General features: G+C 44.1%; 1 protein-coding gene across 3 annotated transcripts in view; it reads left to right on the forward strand.

The window, feature by feature from the left end:
* Nucleotides 1-12,619, forward strand: part of DOCK2 (dedicator of cytokinesis 2) — a 404,312-nt gene that overhangs the window by 141,472 nt on the left and 250,221 nt on the right. For all 3 annotated transcript variants that reach the window (XR_007135520.1, XM_047784590.1, XM_047784680.1), the window contains exon 26: nt 6,951-7,099. Coding sequence is in view for 2 of the 3 variants with exons in the window: in XM_047784590.1 (XP_047640546.1) it covers nt 6,951-7,099 (149 nt within the window). In the remaining variant the exon portion in view is untranslated. The remainder of the gene's footprint in view (nt 1-6,950; nt 7,100-12,619) is intronic.

Raw genomic sequence — 12,619 nt, forward strand, 5'->3', positions numbered from 1 at the left:
CCCTTCAGGGCTCCACTTCCACACCGCCCTTCCAGTTTTCCTGGCATACTTCCCCATTAAGTCAGTCACTTTTGCCCAGACCGCATCTCAGAGTTTGCCTCTGGAAAATCCAACCTAAGATAAGTAGTCTCCTCTTAAATTACTTCTGATATCCCACTAGAACATAATATCCACGAGAACAGTGCCTGTTACAATAACGATCTGTATATAAGCTTAAGGATCTAAATGTGTGCATAGGGGCTCTCGGAGCTTACAAATTGTTTTCATAATGAGCATGGCATTTTTTGGACATAAACATGCTCATCTTGAAAATTCCAGCATTTGTACATCAGTCTACCCCTCCTACCATCACGGTGCTTCTGAATGTCAAACACCAACTTGTTATAAGGGGTTTGCTTATAGGTTTAGGGCAATACCATGTTTTATGTTGAATATAAAGGATAGATGGCAAAGCAGTAGCTTGATTTGGACTTTAAGGGGGTAGCTAGGATACAGTCCTGAAAAGTACGTTTCTTCTTCAGCATGTGTTGTCTAATTACATTTTCACCACTCTAAGATACCTCAAGAGACTCTTTATAGTTGCTGAGTTCTGAAATCTCTAAATAAGCTCTGTTTGTGGAGCTGGGGAGACACATTTCAGCCCTCAGGTTTCATAAAGTAGAGATGTGCCTCATGGCAGAGGCCGGCTGGAGCGGGAGTGAGGGATGATTCTGGCTGGAGGAATTAGGCATGTTTCTGGGAAGGCAAGGAGAGTGAACCACAAGGACCCACTGAAGAAGGTGTTGGGGACGACGCTGGTAGAGTTGTGAAAGGCTTGTAGCCTGACCTGGAGTATGAAGTTTGTGCGCCGTTATTGATTTCCCAGTGGGTGGAATTATTTTCTTTGTGACAAGCCAGCTGGAGGAGGGAGGCTGTGAGAACAATTGCTGTCACACTAGAGCTGTGTGAGGTGGTCCTCCTTCGTGTCTAGCTGATGGAATCAAGTGATCTCTGACATCTGCAAATACTACCCTCGCCCCCACCAAAAAGAAGGAAATCAGCCAAGCACAGCTGGGCTTACAGTGCTGAGCCTTACCAGGGGGAAGGTTGGCTTTCGGTTAGGGGTCTTCCCTGCTTGCCAAAAAGCTGGCGGGAAGCGCAGGACAAGCCTTGATCACTGCCAGTTCCTCCCTGTTCCCCGGGAGGGTAGAGCTGAGCTGAATTCGCCTTTCAGTCAATAGGAACTTGACCAAAGCAGAATGAGCTTCATCGTAAAGCCTGTGAAAAATCGAACAGAATTGAAGAGTCCATTAACCTGCGCTGGTGACACAGGAAGGGCTGGCTGTGTGTGGAGTGAAATTCCAAGCGAGGGCTGCCATGGGCAGGCTTCGAAGCTGGGTAACCATGCTAAGGATGTGACAGAGGCCCTGACACAGACACCTTGTGTGTTTAACCTTTCTCCCCAGAGTAAGAGAGGGGCTCCCAAATGTTCTTAAGTCTCTCCATTCTGCTGGTGCAACCAGGATGTGCTTGGGATGGAAGATCAGCAAACACGTCCCACTGGGGTATGAGGTGCCAGTCTCATCTTCATCTGTTTCCTGAGTGACGTTTCCAGCTCAGCTTCAGGGAGGAGAGGCAGTGGCTTCTGTTTACAGGCATTGCTTTGGATCCCAAGGCCTCTGTTATCCTCTTCTAGGCCGAGGTACAAGCAGATTAGTGAACTGGCACCTCTGAAAAAACTGTGAAGGGTGATGGTGTACCCCAACTACTGGAGACAGTTAGGATTTAGAATGTGGGACAGTTCCACCTTTTGTCCTCAGTTTTGGGCCTCAGCTTCATTTCTGGGATATAATAGGAATCTCACCATGTGTCCTCTTACCCAGATGATGGCCACATAGTGTGAGAAATAGGAAGATGAAAGTCTAGTCTGGGTGCTATAGGAGCACAGAACAGGGTCACCCGTGTCAGAGTAGGGCTGTCAGGAACATTGTCCTCGGAGATTTGGCATCTAAGTCAAGACTTAGAAGGCAGGGAGGAGTTTGTCAGGTGAAGGTGGGTAGGATAAGAACATTCTGGACAAAGAAAATAGCATGTGAAGACTCAGAAGCAAGCAGAGAGGCCATGGAGGAATAAAATGGGAGGTGGAGGGGAGAGAGGTAAGGTAAGCCAGCCCACTCAGGGCCTTTAGCTCTGCCAAAGCATGCATAAAACTCCCCCTGGGGGCCCTAGGAAACACCCGAAAAACTTCAAGGAAGGGAGTCCCTGGCTGGGTTTGGGTTTGGAGAAATTCCTACCACTGAGATTGGAAGGGGGAGATGAGTTTGGGAGACAGAGGATGCAGGAAGTCGGCTTGGGTACAAGATGGATCTGGCTTCCTGATGGAGAGGACGTTGGGGATACAGAGAGGAAGACATCAAATCCACTTGGCTGACTGTGTGCCTGGGGGTGTCTTAGCTCCAAGAGAGTGAAGGAGAAGGAGCAGACTTGTGGGGAAGATGGCCAGTTCAGGTGTGTCCTTAGAAGTGTTTCCCTCTGGGGCCACGATGGTGGCTGTAATCACAGATAGATTAGTAGGCTAATGCACCTCAAGGTGGTTTTCCAAAGTGGGCAAAGGATCATTTTGTTCTTTCCATGGGGTGATGCTGGGGAGAAGGAGGAGAGGAAAAGGACCATTTTCTTTGGTATCCCTGATACCAAGGTATCACTGAGTCATGAAATTATTGCAAAAGCTTGAACAGAGCTATGAAATCTGCCATAGGACAAAACTTTCTCTCAGAAGGAAGAATCTAGAGCCCAGGAACATTGCATTTTCTTCTCTGCAATCACTTTGACAAAAGAAAACTCCTTTCTGTGAAAATACCGAGTTGAGCAGCTCTGCAGGTTCCTAAGCACTTGATCTGTGTGACAGTTTGGACTTGGCGCCCGATGGCAGAGTTCCCAGCCTTTGTTGGGCTCAGTTACCCAGGCTGGGTGTGCAGGTTTCTGGTGCTTGTTGCCTCTGCTTATAGACTGATTTAAGGCTCTGCAATATTTATCTTTTAAACGATTTGTGTTTGTTTTCTTGACAATCAAGCCACAATTTAGAAAGGCTGCTTCCTGAAGCTTTGCAGACTAATGTAATTTCACAGCTCCAATTACAAATCAGAAAAATTATTTCATCTCAAAACAGAGGAGCCAGACATTTCTGAGAAATCATGGTTAACGAGAAGACAGAGTACTTTCTGAAAAACAGGCTACCTTACTAATGGCTTCCTCAGCTAAAATCTTGCTGACTCTCAGCACCAAGAGCTTTCGTCTTGTGGGGTTGCTGGTTTTGATAATTTGTAAAGTAAGTGACTTGCGGATTGATTAACCACTGCTTTTGAAGTGGCCTGGTCTTCAGCTCCCACAACCTCAATCTTGTAAACAATGCAGACACATCCACTGTCTTTCTACCTGGCAAGTATATCCTTCCTTCTGCCTCTTCCTCTGAACCTGTATTTTAAGGAACCCTAGTATTTTGGATGGGGCCTCAACAGCCATTCCATTTAACCTTTCATCTGATGACTTTGAATACCTCTTCATTATCTCTGTCCAGAGGCAGCTACCTACTCCTTAAATATTCCTAGGGATGGAGAGCTCAGTCTCAGACCTTTCTATGACCTAACACCTTCGATGGCATTTAAGAATTTTTCTTTTCGCTGTGAGTCTCCCATCAGTTTTCCTTTTCAATGTTGTTGCAGTGTTATTTCCTTTTCAAGTTACCTATGTCCAAGAGACTCTTCTACTTACCAAGGTCTATGTCTAAATCGCTCTCTGTTCCCTAAATATGCACTCCCCCAATGGTGATATTATTAACTCATCAGTGACCGTCTCGAATGATGCCTCTTCCATTGATTCCACCAGGATTTACTGAATAGCTCCTATGATCCAGGTACTGTGTTGGACACTTGAGATTTAGTCTGGCTGTCATGAAGCTTTTGGTTGGATGAATGGATATTAGGTAGTTACACAGATTAGAATTTAATTACAAACTAAGGTTGGTGCTTTAAGAGAAGACATGCAATTCTATGAACCTTCCAACCATAGATCATTTTTCCCTTCTGAAGCCCACATGGCATTTTATGACTCTGCCAGTTGGGATTCTTTGGCTGTGAGCAACAGAAAACTATTCTGTTACATTTAAGTAAAAGCAAATGTATCTGGATGATAGGAAGTAGTTCAGGCATCAGAGGAAAAGCTGGGGAACCGGTCTTCAGAGAGGAGAGTCTCCAAATAGCCCTGGGAAAGGAAGCAGCAGCCACTCACGGACAGCCTCCACAGGCACTTCTGAGCAGACGGAGGAGCTCCAAGAGAGACAATACCCTTTGTCTCGAGATTAAGAGTACAGGCCCTGCAGTCAGACTGGATCCACCACTTACTAGCTGTGGGCTCTTGGGGAAAATAGCAGTATCTACCTCCTAGGGTCATTGGGAAGATTAACTGAAGTAATTCACCCAAGACACTTAAAACAGTGCCTGGCACATTGTAAGCACTCAGCATGTTAACATTGTCAGCAATTGCTGTTAGTAAAGTTCCCTCAAGGTTTACATCAAGGTGGTATCCCAGTTAGGGTCAGATACCCAGCCCTTGTCCGGAGATGGGCAGGAAGCCGTATAACAACATCCCTGGGATTATGTATCATAGCAGGTGGCTCCCCAGGGCGAAAGCAGGCTGCTCTGCCAGAAGAAGGAGTAGATGCTGACTGACAGCACTAGAGGCGATGCCTACTTCTTCTCACCTTTAACTTGCCCTGTCTTCTGCCATTGATCTTTGTTTTGTTGCTGACCACCTCTGTCAGATTTTAAGTATCTAAGGAAGAGAACCATATATTATCTCTGCTTCCAGAAATGCAGTGGCTTCTACATCACAGATGCTCAGCACTTATTTGTTGTATCAGATGAAAATGACATCGGAATATATGATTCACATCTCAGAGCTAATCTAGGTGGGGGTGTCTTGAAATGTTTTTGGGTTTTTTTTGATCCCTCAAGGTTTGCCATTTTTTAGAGGAAGACAGAAACAAAACTGTGTAGGATTTCAGAACTTTCCAGATATTCCCTGAGACACCAACACCAAGAGAGTTACTCTTCTTTGCAGTTTTAATTTATTAAAAATGAAAGCCATGCTATGGCATAGGCTGGCAGTAGTGGCTCCAATTCAGCCCTTAGCCTGGGACCTTCCATATGCCATGGGTACAGCCCTAAAAAGAAAAAAGAAAAAAAAAAAAAAAGAAAGCAAGCAAGCCATGGGGCCCAAGGATGTAAGTGAAAAGTTGTTCAATTTTTACAGTTTATGCCAATGAAAAATGCCCATCAATAAGGCTAAGGCTAAATGAACAAATATATCCATAGTAGATAGTACTATAGAACAGCTACAAATAATTATTTTGTAGCTATATATAACATTAAAGTGCTCCAAAATATTGGTAAGTGAAACAAATTAAGGTACAGAACAATATGTGCAGGGGTAGTCCCCTTTATAAAAGGAGACAAAACTAAATGACACTATATTTTTGTACTGGTACAGACATATATAAAACATATAAGATCTTGAAGTAAACTGTGTTACACTGAATGGATAAGCCATGAGGTCTTACTGTATAGCACAGGGAACTATATCCAATCTATTGGAATAGACCTTGATAGAAAATAACATAAGAAAAGGAATGTATATATATATATGTATGAGTGACACTTTTTCTGTAGCACCGAAATTGGTACAACATTGTAAATCAACTATAATAAAAAATAGAAAAGAAGATATTGGAGGATTATCATCACAGTGAGATATGTTTTTTGTTTTTACATAAACAAAAAGCCAAATCAAAATGATACTACATAGTGGTTGTACCAGTCATAAAAAAGAACAAAATAATGCCATTTGCAGCAACATGGATCAAACTAGAGACTCTCATACTAAGTGAAGTCAGTCAGGAAGAGAAAGACAAATACCATATGGTATCACATATCTGGAATCCAATATACAGCGCAAACGAACCTTTCCACAGAAAAGAAAAGCATGGACTTGGAGAACAGACTGCCAAGGGGGAGGGGGAGGGGGGAGGGAGCGGGATAGGCTGTGAATTTGGGGTTAAGAGATGCAAACTATTGCTTTTGGAATGGATTAGCAATGGGATCCTGCTGTGTAGCACTGGGAACTATGTCTAGTCACTTAGCAAGATAAGTTAGAAAAAACAATGTATATCTTTCTGGCTCATTTCACTCATTATGAGATTCTCTAGTTCCATCCATGTTGCTGCAAATGGCATTATGTCATTCTTTTTTATGGCTGAGTAGTATTCCATTGTGTATATATTACCACATCTTCCGAATCTAATCATCTGTCGGGCTTATCAGACACAACTTAGAATAGATTTACAAGGAGATCCTGCTGAATAGCATTGAGAACTTTGTCTAGATACTCATGTTGCAACAGAAGAAAGGGTGGGGGAAAAATGTAATTGTAATGTATACATGTAAGGATAACCTGACCCCCTTGCTGTACAGTGGGAAAATAAAAAAAAAATTATAAAAAAAAAGAATGTATGCATGTATGTGTGATTGGATCACCTTGCTGTGCGGTAGAAAATTGACAAAACACTGTAAACCAGCTATAATGGAAAAAATAAAAATCATTATAAGAGGAGAAAAAATGATACTACATATTTTATACTGGTGTATGTGTGAGTGTATAAGTATATATATGTCTCTGTGTGTATATGTATACATATACATATGTATAGAAATAAAATAACTTGTTCCCTCTGGGCAGTGGAAGTTAGGGGTTGGAACATAATGTTCTAAAGAAATCTTAACCTAATTTTTAACATTTACATTTTTTGCAAGAAGAATATATTCATCAGTTATTTATTTAATGAAGCATTATCTATAAAAGATAGAAAGGAAACTAAAACGAAGATGCTCAGATACCTGTGAACTACTTCATTCCAGAGTGCCGGGACATTCTGCTTCCTGTCATCACCAAGGAACTGAAGGAGCTGCTGGAGCAGAAGGATGAGATGCAACACCAGGTCCAGGAGAAGAAGTACTGTGTTGAATTACTCAACAGCATTTTGGAGGTCCTCAGCTCTCAGGATGCAGTGAGTACTCATGGTGATATAGACGTTCTGGACTCAGATGGGGCCGAGCTGATTAAGTTCTGAAATATTGATGCTGATGAATAGCAGTTGAAGTCTAAAGATAAAAGTCCATGGCTTGCTCAGCGGGTCTACTTTTCCAATGACTAACCCCCTGGGCTGTGAAAGATGGTTTGGGGACTGGAGTTAAGCATGTACCATTCTGTCACCATATTTCTTGTTGGACGGGCTTTCTCAAGGTGTAGGTACGGACATGCTACTGACTTTTTAGCTGGCTTGTTCATTTGCTAAAGCCCTGGTTTGTGGAGACCAGAGTGTGGGTGGGAGGCTTGTCTATGCCTCCATAGCCAAGAAAACCCACTTATCTGCTTTCTTGACTGCTGTTCCTTGGTTTTGTTTCTCCAGTTATCTCCTGCGATGGTGAAAATGGTTAGGACTTTTCCTAAGTGAACAGATTGCTCAGGCCTAGACTCTAGAGCCAGGGTGAGGGGTGAGATGGTGAGAGGGGATGGCTGTGGCAGTGAAGCCAATGTGTGCTGGCAGACATCATTCAGAGAGCAGGCAGTGATGAGACCAAAAGGAAAGTCGCGGTGGGAGGAAGTGCTCGGCTTCCAGAGGGCAGAGTCTGCAGAAGACGTTGGGGGAGATGACATCGTGACGACAGCAAAGACTGAGAGGCAGTGTTATACACAGGAAGAGAATTCTTGACACTTGGAAGATGGGGTTAAGTCTTCCTTATTTGACCCTGATTTGACTCATGTTCCTTTGGCAACCTCACCTTTCCTGTAACATCCAGGAATATCTGTCCCTGGATGGGTTGGTTTCAGACGACTGGGTAGACCCAAGCAACCGATAAATCTTTTCTAAGTATTTGTGTGACCATTATCTCCAACCTCTCTCCTCCCTAGAAAATCCTCAGAGAAGGGCTTTCTGGATGGACTGTGTCTGTGATTGACCGTATTAGAAAACTCTGCAAAATACTATTTTTCCTGCTCCCAGGCCGTCATCTACCACTATCGATTTCCTTGGATGCCTCTCTTCTGACTTGTCCTTTCCACTCTTACCATCGTTGTTAGATTTTTTCATATTTCATCTATAGGTAAATTCATAGCTAACTTCATTCATTCATTTGTTTATTCATTCATTTGTACATATGATGTACCAGGTGTGTGCCAGGCACTGGGGACACAAATGTATGTCTTTTTCCTTCAGAAAATATGTGCAGACATATAAATAAGCAATTGCAATATAATATAATGACTAAAATCTAGATGTATACTAGGAGTGTTGGAACTGCAAAGACTGTGTGTATGAGAGCATTTTTGTCAAGGAGGTCTTCACAAGAGAAGTGAAGCTTCAGCTGGGTGTCCAAGAGTGGATAGTTAATGATGATGACTGCAACTTGATTGACTGCTTTCTGGGTGCTGTGCTAAATGCAATCCAAGCCTTCTTTCTGCTCACCCTGATCACTGCTAAGGGTTTATTATTCCCATTTTATAGATGTTAATCTGAAATGTTCCGGCCAGACAGCAAATAAATAGCAACTTCAAAATTCAAACCCAGGTTGGTCAGACTCAAAAGTCTGCATTATCAGAGGTATTGGGGCTAAAAAACATTTTTTTTCCTTTTCTCATCCTTTTTCGGGGGAGAGGGAGTTTAATGCCCAAAGCTTATGTACTTAAAATTCACTCTGCAAGGATGTCATGATGACGCTGTTGTTTTCAGAAGCATGTTACTCGCTAGCTGTTGAACTGGTTCCAGTCTTTGCTATTTGATCTTTAAAAAAAAAAAGTTTAAGGGACTGTTTGATCTTACTCTCACTGATGGTGTAGACACATAAGGGTTGGCTCATTATTTCCTAAGAAACATCCCAAAGAATGTGGCCTCTTCCTGTGGAAAAGAATTTACAGTGTTTCTTACATTTAAGCAATGCTTGGGTCTCTTTTCATGGGGAAAAAATCCTGTATCCTTGGGACAATGCTAGTGGACCCCAGTTTGAGGAACACCCTTATACTGTGTTCTCCCAATTTTGTGATTTAGGTAGAAGGGCGGCCCCGGTTCACAGCTCCCTTAAGCAGCGATCCTGAGGCTCTGCCCATCCCATGGGAGCGGCCCCCTAGTTCTAGCCTGCCAGGTTGCCATCATTTCGCACCTTGTGTAACATCAGATGCTGGTGAGAAGAGGCTGCTCTCTCCAACACCCCGAGTACGTGGGGCTTCAAAGCCAAGAAGCAAGTGGGAGGCTCAGAGCTCTCCTTGGGGGCTTATGGCATCTAGACTTAAGGTGTGTGGGAGGTGTGATGTCACCCTTTCCTGCTTCTGAGTGCATTGCTTTTCTAATGACCTTTGAATGTGGGGACAAGCCTACTTCTCTCCCAGGATGAGCAACTGTTTTTGCTAGTGAGTTGTTAAAATCTTATTGCTACTGGGTTTGTACAAGACTCTAATGCTTTTGGTGAGTTTCACATATAACATCTCCAGCTCATGAAGATGGAAATTGCTCCTCTTCTCAAAAGCATTTTCTGTGATAAAGATTCATTCAGTGGCCATTATTACTTTGAGCTAAACTGAAAATCAGAAGTGCCAAAGTTTCTAATCTAAATCTCTCTTAGTCCAGTATATGGCAGCTCTTAACTCTGGCTGCACATGACATCACCTGAGGAGCTTTTTTAAAAGCAGCTGTGCCTAGGCTCCAGTCCTAGTTGTTCTGCTTTAATTGGCCTGGGCATCACAATAACATGTCCACCAGGTGATGAGAAGAGGCGGGCAGAATAGCGGTGGAGGACCACAGCTCTAGTGCAGAAGATCTTAAACGTGAGCCTGCATCTGAACCGTCACGAGGAGCTGTTAAAACAGGTTTCCCATCATTATGTTTGGAGGTCGGGGCCTGATCATTTATTTTTTGAACAAGTTCCCAGGTGGTCTGGATTTTGCTGGCCCAGGAACTATACTTTAAGAACCACTACTCTAACGGGACCTAATTTTTCTTTTTTCATTTTTGGTATTCACTGGAAATGGAAGACCCATTGGGCTCTTCCTCAGGTCTTTCCCTTCTTAATTGAAGAGCCTTTTCCGGTCTATAAAACCTTGCATCTTCCAATCTGGCCTTTAATAAACCGTAAAATGGCAAAATCTTCAAATACAGTCATTTGCACTCATAAATTCATTTTTATGCAGTAGTGGGGACATGGCCGGTACGAAGCTATGACTTTGAAAATCTAAGCCATCAGATGTGCTGTTGGTTTCTTTAGGCACCAGCTTCTCAAAACTGGAAATTTGGGAGAACAATTAAAAGGAAGACTCCAAGGGCAGATGTCCTGGATTTTTCTGTTCATTGTTTGGATCCTTTGTGCTGATAACGACATGGCCATCCATTTTTTAGTGGTTCTTTCTTGGTACCTTAGAACAGCCCATCTCTCCAGCTCAAGCATGGACTAGATCTGCCTGCCAGAAACATCTCCCAGGAGCAGAACCGCAGGTGGAAACTTCACAATTACAGAGCAGGATGCTAGCCCTCCTTGGGTGGGGGTGGGCATTGTGTGTTTGGAGGATGGGAGAGAATGCATGTCTTCAGTAGATCTAGATGGACATTGTTTGGATACTTACAGCTCAGCACAGCAGGCCTGGCACCAGGAAGCTATGTTTTCCTATTATTACCTTATTCATTGTGACCCTGGGTGACCTCAGGGGGTGATGTAGGCCCAAGCCTGGGTGCTGATGTTTTTTTAATGGTAGTGTGAAATTCCCTCCCCCAGCTCACTAAAGTTGCACTTAGCTTATGAACAGACCGTCTCAGGTGAAGGGTGAAAGGCCTGCATTAACTCTTTTTCTCCCCCTCAGAGAGCAAGTGTAGTTGTCAACTTAGGTTACTTTGAAATGTGGTTTCACACAGGCTTCCTTCTGTGCCTTACAGGCTGCTGAGTTACTCATAAAATTTAATTTTATGCCCAACTGGGAGGGAGTTGGCTTCCCCCCTCTTAAAACAGGCTTTCTGGTTTTTATGTTTCATTCTCCCGGCAGGCAGGAGAATTGTCAGTTTTGTACCATGCTTAGCGATCACAAAGTGGGTACAGATGACGCTTAGCTGTGAACAGGAGATGGCCTTGGTTGCATATGCATCGTGGAGGTAGAGAATGCACAGGATCAGCTTTAAAAAACAAATAAGTTTTTGGGTCCAAAAACCTGAGTGCTTTACCATGGCCCTCTGTTAGTCACACTTGGTCTGGAGTTTCTGGTATTTTTATTCATCAGCTTAGACACTGGTAGGGAGAGCTTTTGCTCATGCCTTTTCTCTTGCTTGCAAGGTCTTTCCCAGTTCCCATCCTTTTTATGAGAGTAAAATCCTAAACTCCTTTTAGGTTCAGCTCAAATAACACTTCCTTCCTGAAATCTTCTCAGGTCCATGTCTTCTTCCTCTCCCTGCCACCTCGAGGCAGGTTTAAGGACTTCTTTCTCTGTGTTGACATAACTATGTGTTCAGACTGATGTCACAGCACTAATTGCTTTGTGTTATCCTTTCCCGCATGTGTCCCCTGCCAGGCTTTGAGCACAGAAGCTCCGAGAGCAAGTCTCACTCCCCCAACTTCACGGAGTTTACATTTGCAGCCTTTCCTCTTGCCAATTCCACTCTTACTCCCCATCCTCCTGCTCCATTAAAATTCTTTCAATCCCTCAAATTCACCACTTTCTCTCTCTCTCTTCTGGGCTGCTGTGTGTGCTGTTTGCTCCTCTCTTTGCCTAGCTAAATCCTACCTAATGCTCAGAAGTCAGATAAAACGTCACTCTCCCCAGAAAGCCTTCTTTAACCCTCCTCCACACCCCTCTCTCGTGGTCCATAAAGCTTATGCCTGCTCTATCATAGCACGTGGGTTTTCATCCTCTGTGGCCCCATCTGCCTGTGTAATTGGAGGTGCCCTGCCCTGCCCTGCAGCCTGCCTCTTGCCCTTGCCCACTCCGCACAGTGCCTGGCTTATGAAGCCATCTATTGAAGGAGTGGATAAATGAATGACTGTGACCCACCCCAGTCAGTGGCAGAGCCTGATTTCCCCCTGAGTCTAGGGCTCTAAGTGCCGGGAGGCTGTGGGCCTTTCCCTCGTTGCCTCCCTTGGATGTCAGGTACAGGGGCTGAACCAGTCGCCCTCAGTTTATGACATGCTATCCTCACTGGTCTGTGCAAGGCCTTCTCTTGTTTCCTGTGTGTGTGTTTCTTACCTTTATCCCCGTCTCCTGCTTCCCCCTCCACACACCTGCTATGGGCGATTCGTCTCCTGTGTTGAATACACATGTGTGAGTTTGGGTGCATGTACTTTTAGACACACATGCACACACACACTCACACTCCTATCTCTTCCTTACAGAGGACCAGGCATAACTGCAAAAGGGCAGTTTGGTTGGCATCATCAGGTCTGTTAGGGTCCCCGTGGGTGAGGCAGGCACTGAGGCATGCACAAGGAGTAATCTGTCTCGAGGGTGTCCCTGGTCCAGTGCCACCCCTGACCGGCCCTGTGAAAGAAGCAGGCCCTGC

Source organism: Phacochoerus africanus, chromosome 1, assembly GCF_016906955.1.
Source record: "Phacochoerus africanus isolate WHEZ1 chromosome 1, ROS_Pafr_v1, whole genome shotgun sequence".
Taxonomy (NCBI): Eukaryota; Metazoa; Chordata; class Mammalia; order Artiodactyla; family Suidae; genus Phacochoerus; species Phacochoerus africanus.